The 25,718-nt window shown below is 36.7% G+C and overlaps 1 protein-coding gene across 1 annotated transcript in view; it reads left to right on the top strand.

Moving 5' to 3' along the window:
• The first annotated feature begins 2,454 nt into the window (after positions 1–2,454).
• The window catches only part of UBE2U (ubiquitin-conjugating enzyme E2U (putative)), a 62,745-nt gene continuing 39,481 nt past the window's right edge, over positions 2,455–25,718 (top strand). The window contains 6 exon segments of the mRNA XM_011940847.1: positions 2,455–3,560; positions 5,068–5,149; positions 6,199–6,291; positions 10,134–10,231; positions 14,214–14,331; positions 19,940–19,988. Coding sequence (XP_011796237.1) covers positions 3,495–3,560; positions 5,068–5,149; positions 6,199–6,291; positions 10,134–10,231; positions 14,214–14,331; positions 19,940–19,988 — 506 coding nt within the window. The 5' untranslated portion in view covers positions 2,455–3,494.

Raw genomic sequence — 25,718 nt, 5'->3', positions numbered from 1 at the left:
AGTTTCAAAATAATGTGGTGATAATATACAAAGATGAACCCATGTCAAACGAGAACACAACCCATTCGGGCAGTTCAGGATGGCTCCAAGGAGGCATTTATGTCTTTCAGGATGTGTTAACAGTTTTTAATTACATTTAAAAAGAGGAAGAAAGGTCAGGGAGAAAAGATGATGAGCCTAGGCAAGATGGGTACATACAGGAAAAAGATACACAGTTTAATGGAGTGGGTACCTCAAGTATGAAGCAGCATGAGTGTCAATAAAAGTAGGGATAAATAGGAAAATATTATGGAATGCTCTGCTTTGCCATGTTAAGAAACTTATATTTAATTCTGTAGTGTGTGGTTTATCAAGCAAAAAAAAAATAAGTCCATTTGCATACACATACAAATGTACAGACAGACACATATAAAGTTGCCGGTGATTTCAGCCATCCCACCTACACCCCTGGAAGTAAATCCACATGTTGAAGATGGGATAAGCTGGGATGAAGGGAATCCCTAGAGAATTTTATGATCACATGTTAGTTGAAATACATTACCATCAAGTTTCATGACAGGCAAGTCTGGAGTCAGGGAGTACAATACAAAGATGTTCTGTATCTAGTCAAGAGATGACAAGGTTATGAAATTGTGCATTAGTGGTAAGACTTGAGAATAAGCTATGACAACAGCATGTCTTGTGAGTCATGAGGAAGACGAGGAGTCAGAGATGACTTCAAATTTCCAACTGGGACAGAAGCTTGGTTGGGAGAAACAGTAATTAGTTGATTTCAAACGTTTGAGTTTGAAATGTCTTTGGGACAAGACAGCTGGGTGATAACCAGGCAATTGGATATAAATTAGGAGGTATACTAGTCAGAAGTCCCAAAAAGAGGTCAAAGCTATTAATATAGGTTTGTTGTGGGGAGAGATATATGAATATCTTCCAACTTGATTTTCATTGTGCTAAAGTATCATATAAATGCCATCTTCTAAAAATTCACAACAAAAAATGTTTTTCTTTACCTTAATTTTCTTTTCCTTTACTTACTTTTATCTTTCTCTTACTTTAACATAATTTTCCCTAGAATGAAATTTTAAACAAAAGATGGAGGATTCTTATTGTATGACATGGTGACTACAGTTAATAAAAATGTGTTGTATCCCTGAAAATAGATGAGAATAGATTTTAGGTTTCCTCAGCATATGAGGTAATGCTTATGTTAGTTAGCTCAATTTAGCCATTCCATAATGTGTACATATTTCAAAATATATTTTCCATGATAAATAAATATATATATATTTTTTAAACACAAAAGATTCTGAATTCATTATCACAATAATCCATTAGGGTGGAAGAAAGGATTGTGGGACCACAAAGATATGGACAACCCTAGTTAGGATCTCCAAACTGGGTCTATTCCCTTCTCACTGAAGGTCTATTCCCTTTACTCACTTTCACCTGACATTGCCAGTCCTACACAAGACCACGTTAAAATCTGATGGGATGGAAAGAAGAGCCAAAAAATTCAATCCCAGATACTAGTTGATGTTTTCACAGGAAAAAATCCTTTACATTTAGTTATATGAAACATAGAATAATAGCATTTTATTGTGCCAACATTTCAGTACAGTTAATATGTTGTTGGTGATTTCTAAGCTAGCATACCTGGAGATGAAATTTACGTGGGATCCTTCCAGGTGGTTTCCCCAAAACTCATTCTTCATAGAGCAGGCAGAGTAATCATGTAAATATAAATCAGAGCATGACACTCTCCTGTTTAAACCCATCCAATGGAATCCCATAGCTATTCAAATAAAGCCCAAACTTCCTGCTGTGTAGTGCCCCATCTTTATCACACCCCTCCCAGGCTCCTCCACAACCTCAGCGACCTTCCCTTGTTCCCTTTTCAAGACAAGATCTTTCCTGACTCAAAAATATCCTGTTTTCCTCTTCCTAGAGCTCTCTGCCCTCAATATTTCATATAACAGGCTCCTTCTCATCTTTCATGTATGAGTTCAAAACTCCATTCCTTACAGAGGCCTTCCCTGACCACCATTTCTAACCCTTAATGACCTACCCCACTATCATGTTACTGTTTTATTATTGTCCACATAACATTTATCACGATCTGAAATTATGATTTTTGTTTTGTATACTTGTTTATTATATATTGGAGCCATAAAGACAGTTACTTCATTTGAATCTTTCATGTAAAAGAAAGTATTTGATAAATATTTGTAAAATGAATGGACTAAAGGAACATCCGGATTCCATAAAATTAGTAAGTAAATAGTAAGTAAAAAAAAAAGCACTCTGAACCAAGATGCCAGGCTCTGTAGTTGGCGCTGGCAATGGAACCGTGTCTTACAGTAGTTCCCACTTTGGTGAAAACAATAAACAATTGTGATGCCGTATGACAAATGCTAACTAGGAGGCAAATAGAAGGTCCTGTGGGATCACAAAAGAAAGGATCCCTTAAAGAGTAGTTAAAATCTGAAAGATGAGTGAGTGAAGGGGAAAAGAGAGCTGAAGGGGTGGAAGGAATGTGGTAAACGCCTAGGTAGCAGGAACAGCAAGTGCGAAACTCGGCGGGAAGAGATGGGAATCTGAGAAATTTTAAGCAGTTCCCTGTTTCTGGAGCACTTTCCTAGGATGATCGTAAGATTTGATGACATAATAGCATGCACCACTACTATGAATGGTAACTCGCCATGTAAGTTAAGATATTGTTATGAATAAGCACAGACCTGTACCTACCTGTCACTTATTATATCTTTTGATATTCAAAGAAAAAGGAAGGATAATTTTGAAGAGGGACATTGTGTGATGGCTTCTGTGACTTACACGCTGGGTCCTGGGAACTCACTCCTTCCTCTACATTAGTTGTGTAGAGTCCATGTTGGTGGGCTGAGAAGGCGTGGTGTCGCCTTGACCACGAATCTCATTGGCCTTTCAAAGGGGAAACTGTTGTAGGATTGGCTGTGGAGAGATCAAGAGGCCTGCCCCCTATCACTGATTGGGTGACAGCGGCCAACCCCCTGCCTCCGTCTTTCGGCTGCCCCACGGGGGCCTGTTGCTTGGCAACCGATTTGCTTCCTCCTGTGAGTGGCTGCGGGGTTGCACCTGTGAAGCGGAGACAACCTACTAGGATCTTGGTAGGCGTACACCGCTCACTCCCACTCACGAGCGGACGACTCAGGCTTGTCTCCGTTGCTCATCCAAGTTTGTCTTGAGACTGGGCTTTGAGCTGGCACTGCAGTGAAACGCCACAGATGAGGAAGTGCCCAAGTTTTCCTTCGGGAACTGCTCGTTTAGAGGAGTCAGGAGAAAAAGTCATTGTTATATCCCAAATTTAGAAGCCACTTATCTTGGGAGCGTTCCGAGGTTCTAAAAAGCAAGTAACTTATGTCAATTTACTAAGTGTGGGAAAGTGACCCAAAACTTCAAACATCCGCCTCAGAGTAAACCTGAGGCATTTGGGGACAAGTGCCAGACCCTCCGCGCCTATCATGCACAGCAGAGCTTACCTCTTGCTGCAAAGAGACTTCTATGATCTCAAGGAGAACAATTATAAGGTAAGTACTGGGCACGTAGAGGGATGTGTTTCATTGTGCAACAGTTTTTAAGAGGCAGTTTAACCAATGTTTATTCTATAAGTAATAATTTAGTTAAACCCGATTTGCAACTGCAGTATTGTTATTTAATGAATCCATTTCACTAAAGTAATGTATTTCATATTAATAACAGTTATTATTACTTCAAAATAATAATGCTTAACTTTATTGAACGTATTATGTGAAGTAATTTAGGTAGATCTAGGCACTGAATATCAGGGTCTGTCATGTAGTTAGGTGCAGGCTTATGCTCATTAATTCTAATACTATACAATAAGTAGTACTTCATTTTACCTACCAAAAACCTAAGCCTCAGAAACATTCTGTAAAGATTTGACCCCATGTTTCCATTATAGGGTTTTCGGACTTCAAAGCCCTAGTTCTTAATTCTTGTGTTCCACTACTTACTGTTTAGTGCACTTTTACCAGCGTGACACATAAATGCCTTCCCTTTATAGTTTTAAGACAAAAGAAGCAATATCCTTGGCCTTAAATGCCACCAATGAGGTTATCAATGTCCATGGGTGCCACAGGCTGATTTATGGAAAATGAAAAATGGAAGAGGGGGCGAAGAGGGAGTGCTTAAGGGAAATAATAGAAAGAAAGTTGTCCATGGAAGGTATAGAGTGCTTCCCACAGTTGCTTCAGGTGTAGTTCAGTGGCATTGTTCAGTGTTTACCTGTGCTATAAAAGTACTGCCTTCACTGGAGATGTTAGGAACAGTTATGGAGTCCAACAGCAAACATTCCAGGGGCATGGACCTAACATTTGATATTGTTTCTGCTCATCCTGAGCTTTGTAGTTCTCTGTTGAAAGAGAATCCAATGAAGGAATATGTAAATGTAGATAATAGAAAGACAGTGCTCACCCAGACAAGCATTAACATACTTAATAACTATGTGGGTGCTCAGAAGTGTTTTTGTGTGTATGTAAATGTGTTAGTTAACATAGTTCATAAGGTTTTCTATGAAATACATTCTTGTCCCTCCACTGGAACAATTCCTCAAGTATAGGAAAACTTCGCTTTTATATACAAGTGTAATTTTGGATTTTTTCTTAATGAAAATGTTCCCACTTCATGCCTTTCATATAACATTCATATAGCTATAAAATGTTTTGAAGAAACATGCACTTTCCAACTATTTCTTTCTTTTAAAATTTGAATCTTAAATTGGTTGTTGATTTACACAAACAGTATATAAGCCACACATCCTAATCTTGACTTTCTAGTCCCACTTGTGATTTCCACACTTATGATTTATTTTTATTTACTATTATATATGTTTTCTTGGATCTATATTAACTTCTGTGTAATAAGACATATAACACTTCCCCACAGCAGCAAATAAATCAAGTTATCAAGAAAATTAGAGTTTTTAGAATTCATTGTGGCCTGGTATATGATTTTCAAAACTTCAATAAATACTTAATAAGTTTTACCTGATTTAATTTTGTTTTTAACTTCAAGGGCATCACTGCTAGGCCTGTAAGTGAAGACATGATGGAATGGGAAGTCGAAATTGAAGGTCTAAAGAATTCAGTCTGGCAGGGTTTGTATTTTCAAAACCAATCTATTTTTTTTTAAAGTCTTTATACCATTATTACTCATCCTCTTTTTATGTAGGATAGGGTTGCATTATATAAATTTCCTGAAATTCTTCTTTGTATGCATAATAAGTTTGTATTATACCAGTTGTCTAAAATTCTAAAAATATTCCCATTATATTTTCATTATGTGACTTTTTTTGCCATGTGTCAACACAGATGGAAATTTGGGGCATTTTTCTTTATGCCAAATCTTAATTTTATTACATTTTTAAGAAGCAGACACAATAAAGAGTATCAATTGAGAATATCTTCTGTCTTCCATTAGCTCAGGTATTATCAAAATTCCTATTGGCTTCGAAACCCCGCAGTTACTTCTCATTTTTCCTTTATGACTCTCCCCCAAATTTTCATAAATCAAAACTCAAGAACACTAAGCCACTATAAACTTTAATGATCATGTTTTCTTTCAATCATGGATTAATAAGATAGATTCCTTGAGTGAGGTAGGGGAGAGAAACACATCAGCTGATAATTACAATAAAATATACATTTTATGGATTTTGAACAGAATGCCAAAGAGGAAGAGGATTAGTTAATTATGCCTGAGGGAGTCAGGAATGTCTTCCCAAGGAGATCACATTTGAGTTGAGTCCTGAAGAATGTGTAAGAGTCTGCCAGGTTCAGAAGAAGGAGAAGGAAATTCGGGCAGAGTAAACAGCACAGCAAAGACTTGTAGACAAGAAAGGGTGTAACAGATTCTGGGAATGTGAGTTCAGTCAATATGAGATACAATAGAGGGGGTGGATGTTAGAGGGACAAAGGTAGTAGATGGAAAGGACTGGTGGGAAAGAGACTGAAAACATATGATTATAATAGATTGTGAAATGTCTGTTATACTATCCGGAGGAGTCTGTACATTTTATGAATCAATTTACTTAAAAATAAAACTGTGCAAAGGCTAAACCATATGGAGAAACTCCAGTGTTAATCAGGTTACAGTTAATCAACACAACATGACACTTTATTAAAAATGTTTATTTCTATATTATAGGTTTAGTCTTCCAACTGACAATACATTTTACGTCGGAGTACAACTATGCTCCTCCAGTTGTGAAATTTATAACAATTCCTTTTCACCCAAATGGTAAGAACTAAATGACATTTTTATCATTAGAGGCTTTGTCCCTATTATCCTTGTTTCTTATAATAATCATGTTTCTTTTTAAGAACTTTATTATGATTCTTAAAGTAAGAACTCTCTTTGGGGAAAATATGAAAAGGCTGGAAAAAATTAACAATCACCTTAAATCCTAATGCAAAGAGAAAATACTGTCAACATTTTGCCAAATTTATTTTCTTTTTTTCTATATATGAGTTTTTTCTATACAGTTGAGGTATTACACATGAATTTTTGCCTCTAGGTTTTTAATTTTATTTATTTTATGGTGTTTTTTTGAGACAGAGTCTTGCACTGTCGCCCAGGCTGGAATGCAGTAGTGTGATCTTGGCTCACTGCAACCTCCACCTCCCAGGTTCAATTGATTCTCCTGCCTCAGCCTCCCCAGTAGCTGGGACTACAGGCATGCACCACCACACCTGGCTAGTTTTTGTATTTTTAGTAGAGACAGGGTTTCACCATGTTGGCCAAGCTGGTCTTGAACTCCTGACCATTCACCTGCTTTGGCCTTCCAAAGTGCTGGGATTACAGCCAGGAGCCACTTCACCTGGCCGAGGTTTTTAATTTTAAAACTACATGTCTTTTTTCTGCACTATTAAACATTCTTCAAAAGATCATCTTAAATGGTTCAACAATACACTTCACCATTCCTGTACTGTTCAATATTTTAGTTGGATCTAGTTTTTCATAATTATAAAAAAATGATGCACTGGACAGATTAACTTTTTTTTTAAAAAAAAAGGTAAGTTAGATTGCTACTTAAAGTTATACACAAAGTGAATTCCTGAAGGATCAAAAATCTAAAAATTTTAAATGCTGGAAAAGAAGGAAATCTAATAGAATTTTTATGGGCTTGGTGAGGAAGACCTTTCTCTTCATGATAAAACCCAGTGACTGTTTGGAAAATATGACACATTAAACTGCAAAACCTGTTAAAACTTCTCTACAGCCCAGGACGTTATACTCAGAGGTCAAAGACACTGACTTTTGCAAACTGAGGGAAAATATTTGCAATGCATATAACAGAATATGTATATCATACGAAGAACACTTGTCAATCAATAAACATAAAGCAATAAAAAAATGGATAAAGGCTATAAACAAACACTGGATAGAATAAACAACAAAAATAAACATAAAAAGATTATCAATCTCACTAGTAAGAAAATAAAAGCAAATTAAAACAAAAAATATTGTTATTTACCACATATTCCTAAAATGTCAAACGATAACATACATATTTAGTAGGCATGGGTAGACATTGTTCCTCTGATATAATCATGACCTTTTGAGGAAGTAGTGTGACAGTTTCAAATCAGGTATAAAATGCATATATCCCTAAATTCCCATAATACCATGTTTATAAACTATTCTGTAGAAATATTGGCACAAGTGTGCAAGAGTATGTTATATTTAAAGATGTTTATTCCCACCAGGCTCAGTGGCTTATGCCTGTTATCCCAGTACTTTGGGTGGCCGGTGGGGAGTATTGCTTGGTTCTAGGAATTTGACACCAGCCTGGGCAACATAGTGAGACCTGTCTCTACAGAACATAAAAAAATTAGCTTGGCATGGTAACATGTGCCTGTAGTCCCAGCTACTTGGGGGGTTGAGGTAGGAGGATTGCTTGAGCCCACGAGGTCAAGGCTGCAGTGAGCCATGATTGTGCCATTGCACTCCAGCCTGGGCAAGACAGCAAGACCCTGTCTCAAAAAAAAAAAGATGTTGATTCTCAATAGCAATGTGAGAAAAATGGAAATAACTTCAATCTCCATTAACATAGGAATTTTAAGTGAAATATCCTACAGTTACATGTATTGCTTCTAAACAGAATGAGGAAGGTCTACGAACATTTTAGGTCTAGGTCATTGTTATATCCTTAGAATCTTCACTGCCTGGCATATAGTAGGTATTCAGATATTTTTTGAATAAATATTTATGTCCAGAAATATGTTGAAAATACATTGTTAAGTGAAGAAAGACTTTGGACAATAAAATTTAAAATATACTTCCATTTAATAAACACACACATATGGGTGTGTATACATATATGTGTTTGTGTGTATATTTGTATAGACCAACTGGTAATATTGGTCTTAAATAGTAGAATTAGTAGGCAGGGGAACATTCACATTTTACATTAGATTTTTTATGTTATTTTTTCCCAAGTACATTATTTTATTATAATTAAAACCTATTTTTGGTATCTACAACACAAAATTAATTATGTACATGTGCTTTTATTTGTTTAAAATAGTTAGAATTATTGGATTAAATTTAATGCGGGGGATATTCTTATCCCCTAGTCCTCATCCCTCCCACTTCCATAAAGTAGAGGGAACTTTAGTCTCTAAGAGGGAAGGTATAGGAAACTTGTGACTGCTCTTTTTTTCCTCCATCACTCCTCCCAGAAGTCACTTATCTGATTAGGGAGATGAAGGAAAGAATTGAGCATGCGTGACCCAGAATTTTCTCAACACTCTCTCTTTCTAACCATCCTGGGTACAGTCTCTTTTTCTCCAGGTAGGAAACTTAGGCAGGCCTTCAGTTTAGGAGTTAGGTTCAAATCAGGAGGACTTTTGTGGAGCCTGATTAAAGCCATTCATCAAGTGCATTCTCCATTTCAGTCTTATGTACGATGTAGCTGATGTTTTTGCTTCTACCTTTCAATACTTTGATCTATTTTATAATTACATATGAACTTGTGGGGAGAGAGGGGTTACTTACTAGCTTTCCAACACACACCTCCCCCCCAAAAAAAGATGGCTATGTACAGTTTTAAGTCTTTATATAATAAGCCAAATTGCCTTTCAGTGGTATTTATACTCCCACCAAAAACTATATATAAAGTTCTTAGTTTAGCACCTTCCAATTCTGGCCATTGAAACTTTGAAGAACATTTTTTTGCCAATTTAATAAGAGTCTTGCTATTATTTTAATAAGCACTTCTTTGAATACTTGAGAAGTAAACATTCCCCACTTTTGTTGATTCTTATTTTGTGACTTATACGGTATAATTGACAATGTTATCACATTGTCCTAGATGTTGCAAATTTTCCTCTAATTTGTCATTAATTTTCAATTTTGTTTATGCTGTTTTTTCACATCTGGGATTTAGAGATTTTTGTGATTTAAAATAAATTTATATTTAAGATATATTAGTCTTGTCCTTTGAGGTTTTTGCAATTGTCTTTCATCTTAGATGATCCTTTCCCAAAAGAAAATCAAAGTCATTTTAAGTTTCTTCTAGTCATTCTAGAGTTTTTATTTTTCTTATTTAACTCTATTCTTTTATTTTTTCAAACACTAAATTGATTAACTGTGTTAGGGCATAGGTCAAGCTCCTGTACATCTTTCTAACTTAATGTAACAGGCCAAGGCTGGAGGGAAGTTGTGCACATCCTCAATGTGAGGATTTCATTTCTGGGACTAAGGCATTTACTGTTTGTCACCATTTCCAGTCGGGGGAAGGGGAAAATAAAAGAAGGAAAACCAACTTCCTTTAAAAAATGACTCAGAAATTGCACACTTATCCTTATATCCCACAACAAAAACTTAGTCCCACAAGGCCACATCTTGCTAGAGGAGAGGATAGGAAAAACAGTAGGGACACAAATGTATTCAGCTAAAACAACATGGTAATAGGTGGGAACCAGGGATGGGTATAGTGCTTCTCATTACAAAAGAGAAGAACTAGGAAAAGGGAAGAATAAATGCAGATAAATTTTCTGGCTTATCATTTTGATGTTTGTAAGTTTTAAATAATAATTTATTGTATATGCCAATATTAATGTATTATTTTAATACAGTAGACCCACATACTGGTCAGCCCTGTATAGACTTTTTGGACAACCCTAAGAAGTGGAATACAAACTATACATTGAGCAGCATCTTACTTGCCCTACAGGTAAGGACGGATTTCATATAATCCTCGCTTTAATACTTTTAATTACCTTAATTATTCAAACTATAAGGATTAAAATATACAATGAATATTTAAGTGTTTAAAGAATTTGAGACGCTTATTTAAATCCATACTTCTATATGAAGGCTACAAAGTGGAACTTACTTAAATTATAAAGACTATTATTTTAAAATGAAACAGATAATTAAGGTCCCTCAAGACCAAAGAATACATATCTTATAAAAGAAAAAAAAATTATTTAGATGGTTTCAATTCTGAAAAATATAACCTTAGGTTTTCTTTTGGCTCCTAACTTCACTTCCTGGTGTTGAACAAGCCTTTTAGATCGTTCTTCACTTACAGGCCTTGCCTTCCTGAGAGAGGTGGATCCAGTGACTACAACTTAAAACGTTCACTTTTGTTTTTAGTTTCTGACAGTGCTAGTTAGCTACTTTCTGTCTCATTAGTGTTCATATCAAACCCAGTGAACAATTATACTAAGGATTTTCTCCTCTCCTCAGATGCCTGTTTCTCAAATGCCACATTTACCCACTGGACCCATGGTCCTTAAAAGCATACCTCAGTGTTGTACTATTTCTTTTCTTTTTCTTTCTTTTCTTTTCTTTTCTTTTTTTTTTTTTTTTTGAGACAGGATCTTACTCTGTCGCCCAGGCTAGAGTACAGTGGCACAATCATGAATGCTGCTCACTGCAGCCTCAACCTCCTGGGCTCAAGCGATTCTCCCACCTCAGCCTCTCAAGTAGCTGGGACCACAGGCATGTCCTACCATGGATGGCTAATTTTTTAAATTTTCTCTAGAGACAGGATCTCACTATGTTGCTCAGGCTGGCCTTGAACTCCTGGGCTCAAGTGATCCTCCCACAATGCTGGAATTACAGGCAGGAGCCACCACATCCACCCAGTGTTGTGTTGTTTCTGATCCTTAAAAAACTCTTCTTTCTCATCTGATGCTAAAATGAATTATTTCAGTGACACTTGCTTTGACCACTTAGATCTAGTGTAGCAATAATCTATCCATGGACCTACTTATCACTAATAATATCTGGAGATAAATAATTGCATTTTGATTATCTAGAATATTTGGAATATAAAATATTCTGGCATCATTGAAATTTTTAGTATGGAATTATAATTATAATATAAATTGCATTTCTTCTATTTCTTGTATTTGAAAATAAATAAAATAAAACTTTTCTGGCTAGTCATCTTAGCATACTAAGTAAAATATAATCTTTAGGAAAGATTCAATGTTCAGTTCATTCATTCGTTCTACAAATATGTATTGAGGATCTACTTGTGTGAGGCTGTGTTCTAGGAAAGAGACATTTGAGCAAAAGCTTTAAGGGAGTGAGTGAGTGTGATATGCAGAAATCTGGGGTTAATCCTTTGAATGCCTTTAAACTGAGACATACTCTGACCTCATCCACCTAAACTAGAGTCTGCCCTAAGAATAGCAAAATGATCCCAAAATGTAATGAGTAAGGGCAAACCAGAATGAGCTGGTGAAAATTTTGAATTGAAGAATATTTGATAAAAGGAAAGTGTGGGGCTCTGAGTTAAGATTGCCTGGCTTCACATCCTGGTTCTGTCACTTGATACCTTTGTACCATTGGACAAATTTTCCCACTTCTCAATGCCTCAATTTATTCATCAGTAAAACGGGGCTGTTGTTACCTCATGTAACCTGTGATGAGGAAATTAATTAATGCATGTAAAGAATTCGGAACTGTCCCTGGTCCAAGAAAATAACTCAATAGTTAATACAGATTGAGTATTTCTTACCTGAAATGCTTAGGAATTGGGAATTTTTCCAATTTTTGAATATTTGCATTATATATACTTACCATTTGAGCATCCCAAATTTGAAATTTTGAAATCTGAAATGCTGCAGTGAGTATTTCCTTTGCACATCATGTCAGTGCTCAAAAAGTTTTGAATTTGGGAGTATTTAGGATTTCAGATTTTCAGATTTAGGATGCTGAACCTCTAGTTAGTTAATAATATGATTGTTCTTTCTATTAAACAGTAATGCAAAGTGACACCAAAGGGTTGCCAAATATATCATGGAAAGCCAGTAGATAACACAGTTTTGTCTTTTTATTTTTCAAAAACATTAATAAAACAAATATGCCCACATTACAAAAGCTTTTTAAGATAATGGGAAGGAAAGGAAAATCACTGATAATTATAAAGAAAACCCTTAACTCTACTGTTACTAGGAAAGAGCTTTCTGCTCTTTTCTCCTGTGTTTCTGTTTGAAATCTTTCGGTGGATCCCACCTTCTCCACAGGTGTAAGCTCTAGTTCTGTTGCATATCTAATCCTCACACCTAGACTCTCTCTAACACACCAGGCAATCCTGCTCATACTTATATCTTCATGCTTTTCTGCACTCACATTGCTTGGTTCAATTCAGATCAAAAAACATTCATAGAGTTCTAAAGTTACCTTAGAAATGGCCAGTCTCCAGCTCCCCTCTGCCTGGCAACTCATTTTCTCCTCCCCTCTTCCTCAGTCTGTCCAGCAAGCAGCTGTTCATATTGTTGTGAGAGTTAGATCAAATGAGTCTTCCTCTAGGATACCTTTTCTGATTTATTTTCCTAGGCAGAATTAATAGCTTTGGTTTTGAGGGAGCTTCCTTTGCCACACACCCAACAGTACCCTGAGCAGATTTCTGTTAGAACGCTAATACTATAATGCACACACTGCTTACATATCTGTCTTCCCCATTGGACTACAAGCTTCCCCAAATCAGGAAGCAGGTCTAATTCATCCTTGATTTCCCAGAGCGTACCAAGGACAATGCTGACATTTGGTAGATATTAAATAAAATGAATGAATGAATGAATGAACCTGAATTTTTACATCGTTGCAATTATGGTGTGGATATTGCCACACGCTTAGCAATAAGAATACATTCTGAGAAATGAGTTGTTAAACATTTCATCATTGTTTGAAAATCATAGAGTGTACTTACACGAACCGAGATGGTATCGCCTGATACTATGTTATACCCTGTTGCTCCTAGGCTACAAACCTACACAGCATATTACTATACTAAACATTATAGGCCATTGTAACACAATGGTAAATATTTGTGTATCTAAATATAGAAAAGGTACAGTAAAAATTTGGTATTATTATCTTACAGGACCACCATGATATATGCCGTCTGTTGTTGAGTGAAACATTGTTATGTGGCACATGGCTATATAAACCATATAGCCTGTTTCTTTTTCACTTAACATTGTCTCTCAAGTAACTTCCATATGATTATAATCAATATTTTAATAGCTCTTCAATATTCCTTTGAAGGTCATTGCTGCACAGTAGAACTTTCTGCATTGATGGAAATATCCCATATATCTGCACTGTTCAATACAGTAGCCACTAGTCACATGTGGCTACTGAGCACTTGAAATATTGCTACAATGACTAAGGAAATGAATTTTTAATTTTATTTAATTTTAATTATTTTAAATTTAAATAGCCACCTGTGACTGTACCTACAGTGATGGGCAATACAAGTTGAGACCATAATTACTAACTACTTCTTTCTCAACAACAAATGAGATACATTTTCAATTATCACACTGTTATTCAAGGGGAATGTACTTGAAATGTTGTTTAAAATATTTTGAAGTTTAAATACACTAACCACCATCAACTAAAATTTTTATAATCTTAATTTAAATTCAATTTAAATGTCTATGATAGGAAGGAATAAGTTACAGAAAGGAGCTTGTAGCTTTTTTTTGGTCTAACATGGTTTTATACAGTACATTCATGAGCCTAATGTTAGGTTTCTTGAGAGTACAGACTATGTCTCATGTTATTTTTTAATCTATCTCCAGATCCATACCAGTAAGCATTTAATAAATGCTTACTGAAAGTTGTATATATTGGTTTGTCTTTCTGCTCTAAAAAGGTTTACTTTTGAAATTATATGTTGTCTGTTCCTATAGGTTATGCTTTCTAATCCGGTGCTAGAGAATCCAGTGAATTTGGAAGCAGCCAGAATACTGATTAAAGATGAATCTCTGTACAGAACAATTCTAAAACTTTTCAACCGGTCATTACAAAGTAAGAAGTACCTACTTTTGTCAGGTGCAGTGGCTCACACCTGTAATCCCAACACTTTGGGAGGTCGAGGTGGGTGGATCACCTGAGGTCAGGAGTTTGAGACCAGCCTGAGCAACATGGAGAAACCCTGTCTCTACTAAAATACGGAATTAGCCAGGCATAGTGGCACATGCCAGTAATCCCAGCTACTCAGGAGGCTGAGGCAGGAGAATCGTTTGAACCTGGGAGCCAGAGGTTGCAGTGAGCCCAGATCACACCATTGCACTCTAGCCTGGGCAACAAGAGTGAAACTCCATCTCAAAAAAAAAAAAAAAAAACCTAACTAGTTTTTGTTATTTGGCAATTATCAACTATACATCAAACATTTATAGCATAGTGATCTAGGAAATAGTTGTTATATAAGGGAATATTTGAAATATTTTCTGTATCCATTTTCAGTAATGAAATGGTATTAAGATCTCTCATACTGTAACTCTTTGTCAAACCAACCAATGTGATCCTTTTTTAAAGATCATCAAAGATCTTAAGCTGAGTGTCTTTGAATGCTATGGTCATATGTATGGATGGTGCCAAATGAAACTAGTCTACCCATCATAAAGATATGACATCTAATTTTAGCTCTTCAATCTATAAGGAGCATTTCCCAGACTTCACCTGCAGTACTCCAGATCCTACTGATTTGCACCACTTTTCTTCTTGATTAGCAAGATGTCAACTTTTTTTCTCCAGAGAGTTCCCTCCCCAGGAATTCCTTCTAAGAGTCCACGTGGAAACAGAGCCTGAAGCTCTTCAGTCTTTCTGCTCTACTGGGCAGTGTTTTCCTGATACCCTTAGTGTCCTGCCAGCAGCTTCGTTGTGACTCTTAACTTCATTGCCTCCATTGCCCCTGTGCTCTCTCTGTCTCTCTCTCCAGGTAGTAGAGCACTGCTTCTGGCTTCTTGTGCACAGAAAGGTTTCCCACAAATGAGAGCTGGGCCCCTACTGACATAGTTATTTCCTTTATATCCTGCCCCATCTTCTTCTGGTAGCACACAGCAACCTTGCATAGTAGCTGATATCATTACCTTCCCAATCAACAGGCCTTGATTTCTTACAGTACTTTTTCTCTCAGATTTCCATTGTTTCTTTGTCTATTTCCCTTCTAGGACTCCCAATCCATTAGCTAGGTCTGTATAATTGTGACCAAGCTCAATTGCTCCTCCTCCTCTGGGTTTTGGGTCTGATACAAATCAAACGGTGTTGATCAAGAATCTTTTCCAGTACCATAGAACTTTATGACAAAGTTATTGAGGGAGCTATTTGATCACAAGCTTAATGCAAAGCAGTAATAGAAAATTCCTTTCTTCTAAGTATGTGTTATATAATAATTTAACCCTTCTCTGGCTTGGTAGGCTTTCATCTGGAATACACTTGGAGCCTCACATTTCTAAAGGCTGAAGAAACTGTATATGTTTAGCCAATGGAAGAAAAGATAAAGGGCAGTTGTAAAAGCTGTTTTCAAATATTTGAAGGGATTTCCTATGGAAAAAGGAGACTTCTTTTGGGTTGCTTGAGAAAACTAACACAGGACAAACACTAGAGCTACAAGTCAGTCATATTTTCCCAGGCCTGCTGGGATGTAGCAGAACTGAAGTTCAGAATACGCAGGCTTGGCCCTGCCTTGTGTCAGAACATACCTTAAATATATCAGGGACTTTACTACATAATCAGTTGTCTGGAATTAATTTTATTGTCCTAAGTCTAAGCCTGGTATGTGATATGCAGACATGTAAATGTCGCTCATTACCCAAACTTTTCCCCAACATTTGTTATGTTTGCTTACCCTGAACAGCTAGGTCTTTGCCTCGGTGTATTGGCAAGAAGACCAAGTTCTAAGCTCAAACCCAGTGTGGAGGTCCGATGACCTTCCCATTTCCTGACAGCCTCCTTTCCTTGTGGCCTGGCCCCTTTTCCTTTCTTAGAGTGCTCACATACCCCAGACTGCCTGAGAACAGTCCTGGTATAATTATTTCCAGTACCTCCTTTCACTTACAATGTACCAGTTTGAACAAACAATTATATAGCCAGTTGGGTGCCCAGCTGATCTTTCCTAAAAGCAAATGACTTTATAGTTGCGCCATTCTCAATGGTAAAGTCCATCCAGGTCCCCAGTTGGCCAAATATGAGGAAGAATTGTTTTAAACAATTCAAGTTGCTTAAAAGAATGGGCAAGGCCAGACTGGCAGTTAGTAAACTCTCTATTACTAAAGTTGTTCTTTTGTAACTAGTGTTTATTTGATAGAGCTAAATGACCATTTTTCAGAGATGTTATCAAAGGCCTTCTTTGATAAAAAGCTCTGGTGCCAAGAATTGGATAAGGGGACCTTTTAAATACCTTCCAAAGTATTGTTCAACTAGTTTATGGAAACTCAGAGGAGGAAGGTCTGGAGACAATGTATAACAACTGTTTGCCTCATAGATTCTGAGTATTGCTACTTACTTTCTAATTTGTTATGAGCTTTCATATGAGGTTTCATGTGAGCAATTATCTGCCCCTTTTTTCAGTTCATCCTTGTGAATTTTGATTTCTGTATAGTTGTATTATCAAGTAATATTTACCTTCTGTTTGTCATAGTTGTTTCCATAGTTTAAAACAGAAGTTTCATATAATTTTTAAAATCTTTGGTTGAAGAAAAATACAATAGTATAAAAAGAGTAAAACTGAGTGATGGTAGCTAAGCCTGAGGTAATTATTTTTTCCTAGCGAAGTATATTCCTATAGTTTTTCATAAAAAGGAGGATCATCTAATACATTTCAGATGCTTATCTAAATAAGCTATAATTGACATGAGTCATAATACTAGAATAAAGGAGAATATAGAAATATTAGGGGGATTATAATACTAATTTGTGTGATATACTTTTTAAAAACCTGATAATTCTACAAATATATCATCTTCTGCTTGTGATTAGGAGAATGTTGTGACAGATATTTGATTCTTCTCCAATTCAAGTTCCCAATTTGTTCACTGGGTTTTTAAAAATCCTTTTAATAATAGAGCAATTTTAAAGCAAAATATCTCTACAATTGAAGCTGGTGGTGTCTCATAGGATTCCAGGCTGCCATTTCTTTTTAAAGTGAATATACTTCTTTGGTTAGGTGTAGGAATACCCTTCCCCTGAGAAATACACTTTCTGGATGTCAGGGGAAAACAAAATTTAGTCCGGTAGCATTGCTCACTTGTTACAGAACATGAGCTTTAGCACCACCATTCAGAACCAGTTTTGTTGTTGATGATTGCAGTTTTGTTACAGATATTCTGTTACTTACAAATGTCATAAGATACTGAAAAACTGAGTTTAACAGCGTGGCAGAGTGTGGATCTATTTGCTTGGGTTACATACCTCTTTTTTCCTGTCTGTATTTCTTTATACCAGATAGTCCAGTAACTTTTCAGCAAAATTTCTGAGTTGCTAGTTTTAACAAGAAATGTTAAGTATTTATTTTCTATCAAAAAATCTATGTTTATAGTTTTAGAGGACACATAATAGGAATCAGTTTTTAATGAAATAATGTTCTCTATCCCTGAGTGTTGCCTGCCAGAGGCAACAATAGCTTTCAACACATTGAGCTGTTTTGTCTGGCATTTACCACCACATTTCTAAGTTGATTCTATACTAATATTTGTAGGCTTTTCTGTTTTAGATATTATTTATAGACTTCATCTTATAAAATACAAAGATTTTGCTTTTATACTACCATTCCTACCCACATTTCCTCTCCCCCATCCTCCTAATATGAGTCGGTTACATTAATATGACTTTATAAATACTTGTCACAGATGAACCATAAATGGTTATCTTTCTTTTCTTGTACAAAAGGTCTGATTTTACATTCCTTTGTTTTTTATGTATACACTACCTTTTCTTCTTCTAAACTTTCTGAGAAAGCTGTAAAACAGCTCCTAGGCATTCAATCAGCATCGAGTCTGCTTTGTTTTTGGAGCCCTCTTTCCTATGGCGCTCCATCCTTCCTCTTCTTTTCTGAATTGGCAGTTCTCTTGCAGGTGTGCTGGGATGGCCTTTCGGGTGCCTGCTGGGTAGGAGCTCCTGCTGGCCGCTCAATCCCCCATTTTCCTTGTGGTTGGTTTTGCTCCTTTGTTTTGTTGGAGTACATCTTCTAGGAGCTTCCTAGTACCTGGAAGCTTAACCTTTTACAACTTCGCATGCCTAAAAATGTAATTGCGTTACTCTCATATACTCATAGTTTGGTTAAATTTTAGTTTGGAAATAGTTTTCTTTCCAAATTGTAAATACTTTACTACATTTTAGTTTCTAGTGTTGCTCTTGAGAAGTCTAATTTCATTCCAATGTCCAATTTTTCACATGTGATTTATTCTTTTTTTCTGGAAACTTTTTAAACCTTCTTTTTATTCCCAGTGATTTGAAATTTTGGATAATATTTCTTTTTGTATCCTCCACTTCCTTGCCTCCACATTACATAGGGCATTTGATAAGCTATTGAAATCTCAATCTCTAATCGTTCAGTTCTGGAAAACTTTCTTATGTGATTTCTTTTATAATTTCTTCTCTCTTCATTTTCCCTATTGTCTCTTCTAGATCTGCTCTGATTTGAATGTTGGGTCTATTGATCTGATCCTTTAATTTTTTGAAACCAAATTTCTCCTATTATCCATCTCTTTGTTTGTTGTATATTCTGGAAGATTTTAAGAAAAATATTTCTGTTTCCTATTTTTCTGTTTTTTGTGGTTAGGATTGTTCCCTTTTATGGTATTGACCTTGCTCAAAATATCTAGTGATCTTTAACTATTCATTCTTATGATGGACATGTGATGAATGGACTATTAAAAAGACTGAAAGTTCTGAATACAGGCTGGGCTTGTTGACAGTTTTATTTCATTGTAGAATTATTCAGTGAGAACCTGGCCATTTCATTAGACTTAACTATTTCTCCTGAGAGGAATCTGCCAGTCTTGTGGGGAGAGAGAGAGAGAGAGAGAGAGCACAAGTACAAGCGCGAGAGAGAGAGAGCACTGCTAATACGCTGACAGCTGGACGAGGGGAGAGAATTAGGAGACTTGTCTGTTCAATATGATTTATTCCATTTTCGGTTTCTTATCATACTCCTATCCTGTTTTGTTTCTACTGTCCTCCAGTCCTGAGTCTCTCTGGCCCAGTTTTTCCAGAGGTTAAATATCTTCCTTTCTGCCTGAGCAGTGGTCATCATCTGGTCGCACAGGATGATGGTATAAGTCTTTGGTGTCTGTGCTCTGCCTCTCACCCCTCCTTCCAGAGGTATCTGGCACCTTCAGTTCCTGTACTGTTTCTCAGGTTCTGAAGTGTGAATCCATTTACTTTTTATTGGTCTCTTCTCATCATGCAGTTTTTTGTTTTCAAATTTCTATGGCCTGCTAAGACAGTTACCACTTGACATCTGCTTTCTATCTTGAAAAATTTTCTTGTCATCTTTCTTTTGCTCTCCTTGAGATTTTATACCTTATTTTTATTCCTTTATTACCATTTTACTGAGGCTTTGGAAATAGTGCACATAAAGTCATATATTCCATCTCCAAGTAAACCAGAATCTTTTCATATTTTTTCTTTATAGTGAAAGATGACAGCCAGGAGTTACCTAAAGACCCACATAAATGTATCGGGTAAGTTTTTCTTTATACAATTTTATGCCAATTTATTTACCAAAAGGACTATTTAAACTATGTTTTTCATCATAATTAAATCTTTGTTTTTAACTTGGAAATATCTTATAATATCTTTTTAAAATATTGTTTTCAGAAAGAATGTGGAAAATTTTGAATTCTTTCTAGTTGAATTAAAATTAAATGTAACTATATGATATATGATCTCACCTTTTTTTTTGAGATGGAGTTTTGCTCTTGTCACCCAGGCTGGAGTGCAATGGCTCAATCTCAGCTCACTGCAACCTCGGCCTCCAGGGTTCAAGTGATTCTCCTGCCTCAGCCTCCCAAGTAGTTGGGATTATAGGCACACACCACCACACCTGGCTAATTTTTTGTATTTTTAGTAGAGACGGGGTTTCACCATGTTGATCAGGCTAGCCTTGAACTCCTGACCTCAGGTGATCCACCCGCCTCAGCCTCCCAAAGTGCTGGGATTATAGACATGAGCCACCATGTATGGTCAATCTTGCCTTTTTTTTATTTTTAAAAAGAGAAGAATGTATTTTTTAAAAAATCCGCACAGACCATTATAGATCACAAAAATTCAAGCATTTAGGAGAAGATAAAGTCTAGATGAAAATGGTAAGAGTTAGGGCTGAAGCCATTGTACCTTTTGGGAGACAGCCTATAAATATGGCATCAGTTCACCTTGAACACCTGAACAAGGTATAGGCCTAGAAACACACATAGGTTCTGTGGCATTTAATTTCTTGAGCATTTCCATCAGCTTTATCTTGATAGTTGATCAGATTTAGACAACAGCCAATTAACTAGTATTGTAACAGTGTTTACTTTAGCTCGTATTTCCTTGACTAGCTCTGTATAAGAATTGAGTAAAATTAGATAACTTGTGGCCGAGAGTGGTTGCTCACGCCTGTAATCCCAGCACTTTGGGAAGCCAAGGTGGGCAGATCACGAGGTCAGGAGATCAAGACTATCCTGGCTAACAGGGTGAAACCCTGTCTCCACTAAAAATACAAAAAATTAGCCAGGCGTGGTGGCGGGCGCCTGTAGTCCCAGCTACTTGGGAGGCTGAGACAGGAGACTGGCATGAACCCGGGAGGCAGAGGTTACAGTGAGCTGAGATCACGCCACTGCACTCCAGCCTGGGTCACAGAGCAAGACTCCCTCTCAAAAAAAAAAAAGAAAACAAACAAACAAACAAACAAACAAAAACTTAAGTGGCTTATCTTCATGAAAATATGTTGAAAAATTGCAGAAAGGTAAGCATAATTTAGTTACTGGTACACTAAGTTGGTATTCAATAGAGAGCATTGCTGCCCCTTAAATGCGTCAATGTGTTTGACCATCCTGGCACAAAATAGGCCTATGATAAATAGTCATTCAATGCATAAAGGCGGGTTTATCACCTAAAACATGAATGTCCCTAGATATCAAAAGTTATTACTCTTTATGGTATAGTTATTTGCAGTTCATAAGGATACAGTGCCAGTGTTTACTAATAAGGCAGTAACAACACAGCAGAAGACCTTCTGTGGTCTCAGCTTCAGCAGGTCCTCTAAACCAAACCAAGGATAAATGGTGCTAGAGTCAGGTCTGATTTGTGGTATTCACCTTGTGCCAGCCTGAACTTCCTAGGGAAGACTTACTAGTAGTACTTACTTGAGGCAGTGCAGCCTAGATTTCAATGATACTCTAGACTCATGCTGTGTATCAGGCTGCACCTTATTGTGTGTCTGTGAATCCCAATGTTTGCCCCTGGTATATTTGCTCTGAAATAGAGCTCAGCTATGTCTAGTTCTCAGTTTTTAAATAATGCATTCACAATGAGGTCTTGCAGAAATTATTCAAAGAAAGATGCTGCTGTTAATATTGTGTGTCTAGTGCCATGTGCTTAGAACTTTGCGTTACTTCATGGGCTGGAAGAACTGGCATGGCTGTAGAAATGTATTCCAAAGATATATACAGGCAGTTGGACCCCCTGTTTCTAAAAGACATAGTAAAACTCAGGCAAGGTCTATTCAACTGGGTACGATATAGTTGGGGGAATCTAGTTGATGTTCAGGAATTCAGGGTGACTTGAATTTGTGCTAGTCATCTGGGGTATTTGCAGTGGTCTATAGGATACCACTTATAAGCAGGTTTTCAGTCCTTGGGAGAACAGCTACTTATCCATGTACTTAGAATGAATTCACTGAGCATATGCTGTATGCCAGGGACTATGCCCCAGTGTGAGGATACACACCTGATTAATATGTCATCCCTAACCTCACAAGATTTATATGCTAGCATTGGAAAGCCTCTTCTTTTTCCCCCATCCCATAAATGCAAATTATTTGTTTTATTTTGTATTAATTGTTGCATGGTATCAGAAGATGTTCCTCTTCTGAAAGGGAGTCAGTGCAAGAAGTAGGCCTGTCGATCCATTAGGTCAATGTAGACAGTATTTGCCACCAGAGAATGTAGTTGGAAGACCACAGGGAAGGTATCAAGATCGTGGCTAAGGAAAGAATGCTGAGGGCAGATTGAATCATATCTAAAATGAGTCATATTTAGCAGAAACCTTTTCCCATGTGGCTTTTAATTTTTCTAGGCTTCCTTCAGAGGCCTTCAGTTTTTCACTAAGTCATCCATCTCTGGAACCACCTCTTATAAATAACAGCCTCTTTTCAATCCAATCAACATTTTATTGGGTCATGACTGTTTATTGTTGTGGTACATAAATATAATATAGTAAGTGCTGTGATAGAGGTAAGATCAAGATGCTGGGGGAGCACAGAGGAAGAAACATCTTACTCAGGCTTCCCAGGGATTGGGAGAGGAATACATAAAGACAAGCTTTCAGAGGAGGTGAGGCCAAAGTGACTTCCAAAGCAGAATAGGGATTCACCTATGCACCGTGAGGCCAGGGGATCCTAGATGGAGGGAACAGTATATTCAACAGGAAGGGAGCTACAACAGGACACCTTCCCAACAGCCTGACCCAGGGGAATGCACTTTGACAACCTCAATAAAAAGTTAAAATGAATCATTGAATGCCAGGGGCAACCAAAATAAGATTATCAGGAGCTGAGATAAAAACTAGAAGAGGAGAGGGAGGGGAGGATTGGTTGCTCGACAATAATCAAGAGAGGAGACGAAAATGAAACATAGCTGGTGAACATGCTAAATATACAACAGTGTGAGAGTGGCTAAATCATTTAAAGGGGCAGGCACAAGACAAAACTTGAGGGACACAGACAGAAGAGTGTAACATTTGCATTTCATATTAAAAATCCTAAGACAAATGTGTGCCTTCAACACAGCATTTCCACTTCTAGAAACTTATCTTTAAAGATATATTTAAACAAATATATAGAGATTCCAAAAATGTTCATCATACAATTATATATCATGAGAAATTGAAAACGGAATGTCCAACAAAACTGACTGATTAAATAAATACTGGTTTAGGCAATAATGTCCAAAAAGCAGCCTTTGGATATGATTCTGGAGACATATTTGCTAACATTAAAAGTAAGCGGGCCAGGTGCAGTGGCTCATGTCTGTAATCCCAGCACTTTGGGAGGCCGAGGCAGGCGGATCACCTGAGGTCAGCAGTTTAAAACCAGCATGGCCAACGTGATGAAACCGTGTCTCTACTAAAAATACAAAAATTATCTGGGCATGGTGGCGCATGCCAGTAATTCCAGCTATTAGGGAGGTTGAGGGGAGAATCGCTTGAACCCAGGAGACACAGGTTGCAGTGAGATTTCGCCATTGCACTCCAGCCTGGGCAACAGAGCGAGACTCTGTCTCAAAAAAAAAAAAAAAAAGTAAGTGAAAAGTTGGACACAGAAATTCAGTGTTGCAAGATGAAAAAGTTCTAGAGATCTCTTGCACAACAACGTAACTACACTTAACCCTACTATACACTTAGAAATGGTTAAGATGATAAAGTTATGTGTTTTGCCACAATAAAAAAGTAAATGAAAAGAGTGCATTATAAAATACCGTATATGATATTATCTCACACACACACACACACACACACACACACACACACAACTGAAAGGCATTTCTAGAATAACAAGCAAGAGAATCCCAATTCTTCCATTTACTATGTAACTAAGAAAACTTAATTTCTCTGTGTCTCAGTTTCTTTATATATTAAATGCTGGTAATAATAGTACTGATTTCATAGAATTGCTATGAAGATTAAATTAGTTAAGTACATAGAAAGTAATTATAATAACTTCAGTCAAAGATAAGTCAAGAACCATTATGAAGTAAACTTGTAAATGGTATTATCTTGAAAAATCAAGTTTTGTGAAATTGAAAGGAAAAAGGAGTAAAAAATTGGGAGAGTAATGTGAAGATCCTAACTTGAGTATTTGCATGGTGTGGTAGAGAATCAGTAAGAAGGCTGCTGTTGCTAGAACACAGCAAGGGGGAAAAGAGAAGAGAGGTAGATGGAGGTAAGAGAAGTAGGCTGGGCCAAATCACTTAGGACTTTATAAACTGTGTAAGGAACTCAGATTAATTTTATTATACCAGGTAAGGAAATTGGGACACTCTTGAGCAGCTTTTAGGAAAGGGAGAGACAGAACCAGATTTAACTTTTAAAGGGAGTACTTTTAACTGCTATAAGGGCAATGGTTTGTGAAGGATCTAAAGTGGAAGCAAAGAGAAGAGTTATTAGGTTATTTTGGTTGATCAGGGGCAAGACAGTGGTAGTTCGGTCAGGAGTTTGGGCATAGGTATGGAGGAGAAAAAATGAGTGGATTCAAGGCTTGCGCTGAAGGAGAATTACTGATTCAATGTGGGGTGTGAGAAAAAGTGGGACCACGGATAATTACTAGATTTGGGGTTGAACTGGGTGGGTTCTGCTGTCATTTACTGAGATGGAGAAGATTGAAAGAAGACACCATTGACTCAGATTAAGATGAATAATTCCATTTGTTTCTTATAATGTCAAACATTACCTTTCCTATAATCCAGTAATTCTACTCCTAAGTATTTACTTAAAAGAAATGAAAAATATATGTTCACAAGAAGACTTGTACACAAATGCTCATAGCAGCTTTATTTATAATATCTCAAACTAGAAACAACAAAAATGTCCATCAACAGTTGAATGCATAAATAAATTGTGCTGTATTAATATATAGAATACTATCAGCAAATAAAAATGAATTAATTATTGATACATGCAACAATCGGGAATAAGCATGCAGGCATTGAGTGAAAAAAAAACCACAGTAACAAAAGAGTACATACTGTATGATTCAATTTATATGACGTTCTAGGACAGGAAAAACTAATCTGTCAGACTAATCAGATTGGTGATGGCCCAGAATGTCAAGGGAGATTGACTGGGAAGGGGCAGTAGGAAACTTTCTGGAATAATGAAAATACTCTACATCTTATATGAGGTAATCGTTATGCAGATGTACACTTTCGTATCAAAACTCATCAGTCTGTACACTTAAAACGTGTATTTTATTGAGTGTAAATTATGCTGCTGTAAAATTTATTTTAAAAAGCTGTTCAAGCCAGGTGAGATGATTTGGGCCTGTAATCCCAGCTATTTGGCCAAGGTAGAAGGATTGCTTGAGCCCAGGATTTCAAGACCAGCCTGGGCAATGTGGTGAGACCCATCTCTTAAAAAAAGAAAAAAATATTCAATTATCTTTAAAACTGTCTTATATTTCTAAAGTTGTTTCAAAATAAAACTTTTTTTTTTTT

This window comes from Colobus angolensis, unplaced genomic scaffold (assembly GCF_000951035.1).
Source record: "Colobus angolensis palliatus isolate OR3802 unplaced genomic scaffold, Cang.pa_1.0 Scaffold102, whole genome shotgun sequence".
Taxonomy (NCBI): Eukaryota; Metazoa; Chordata; class Mammalia; order Primates; family Cercopithecidae; genus Colobus; species Colobus angolensis.
This window is presented reverse-complemented; position numbering and strand designations above follow the sequence as displayed.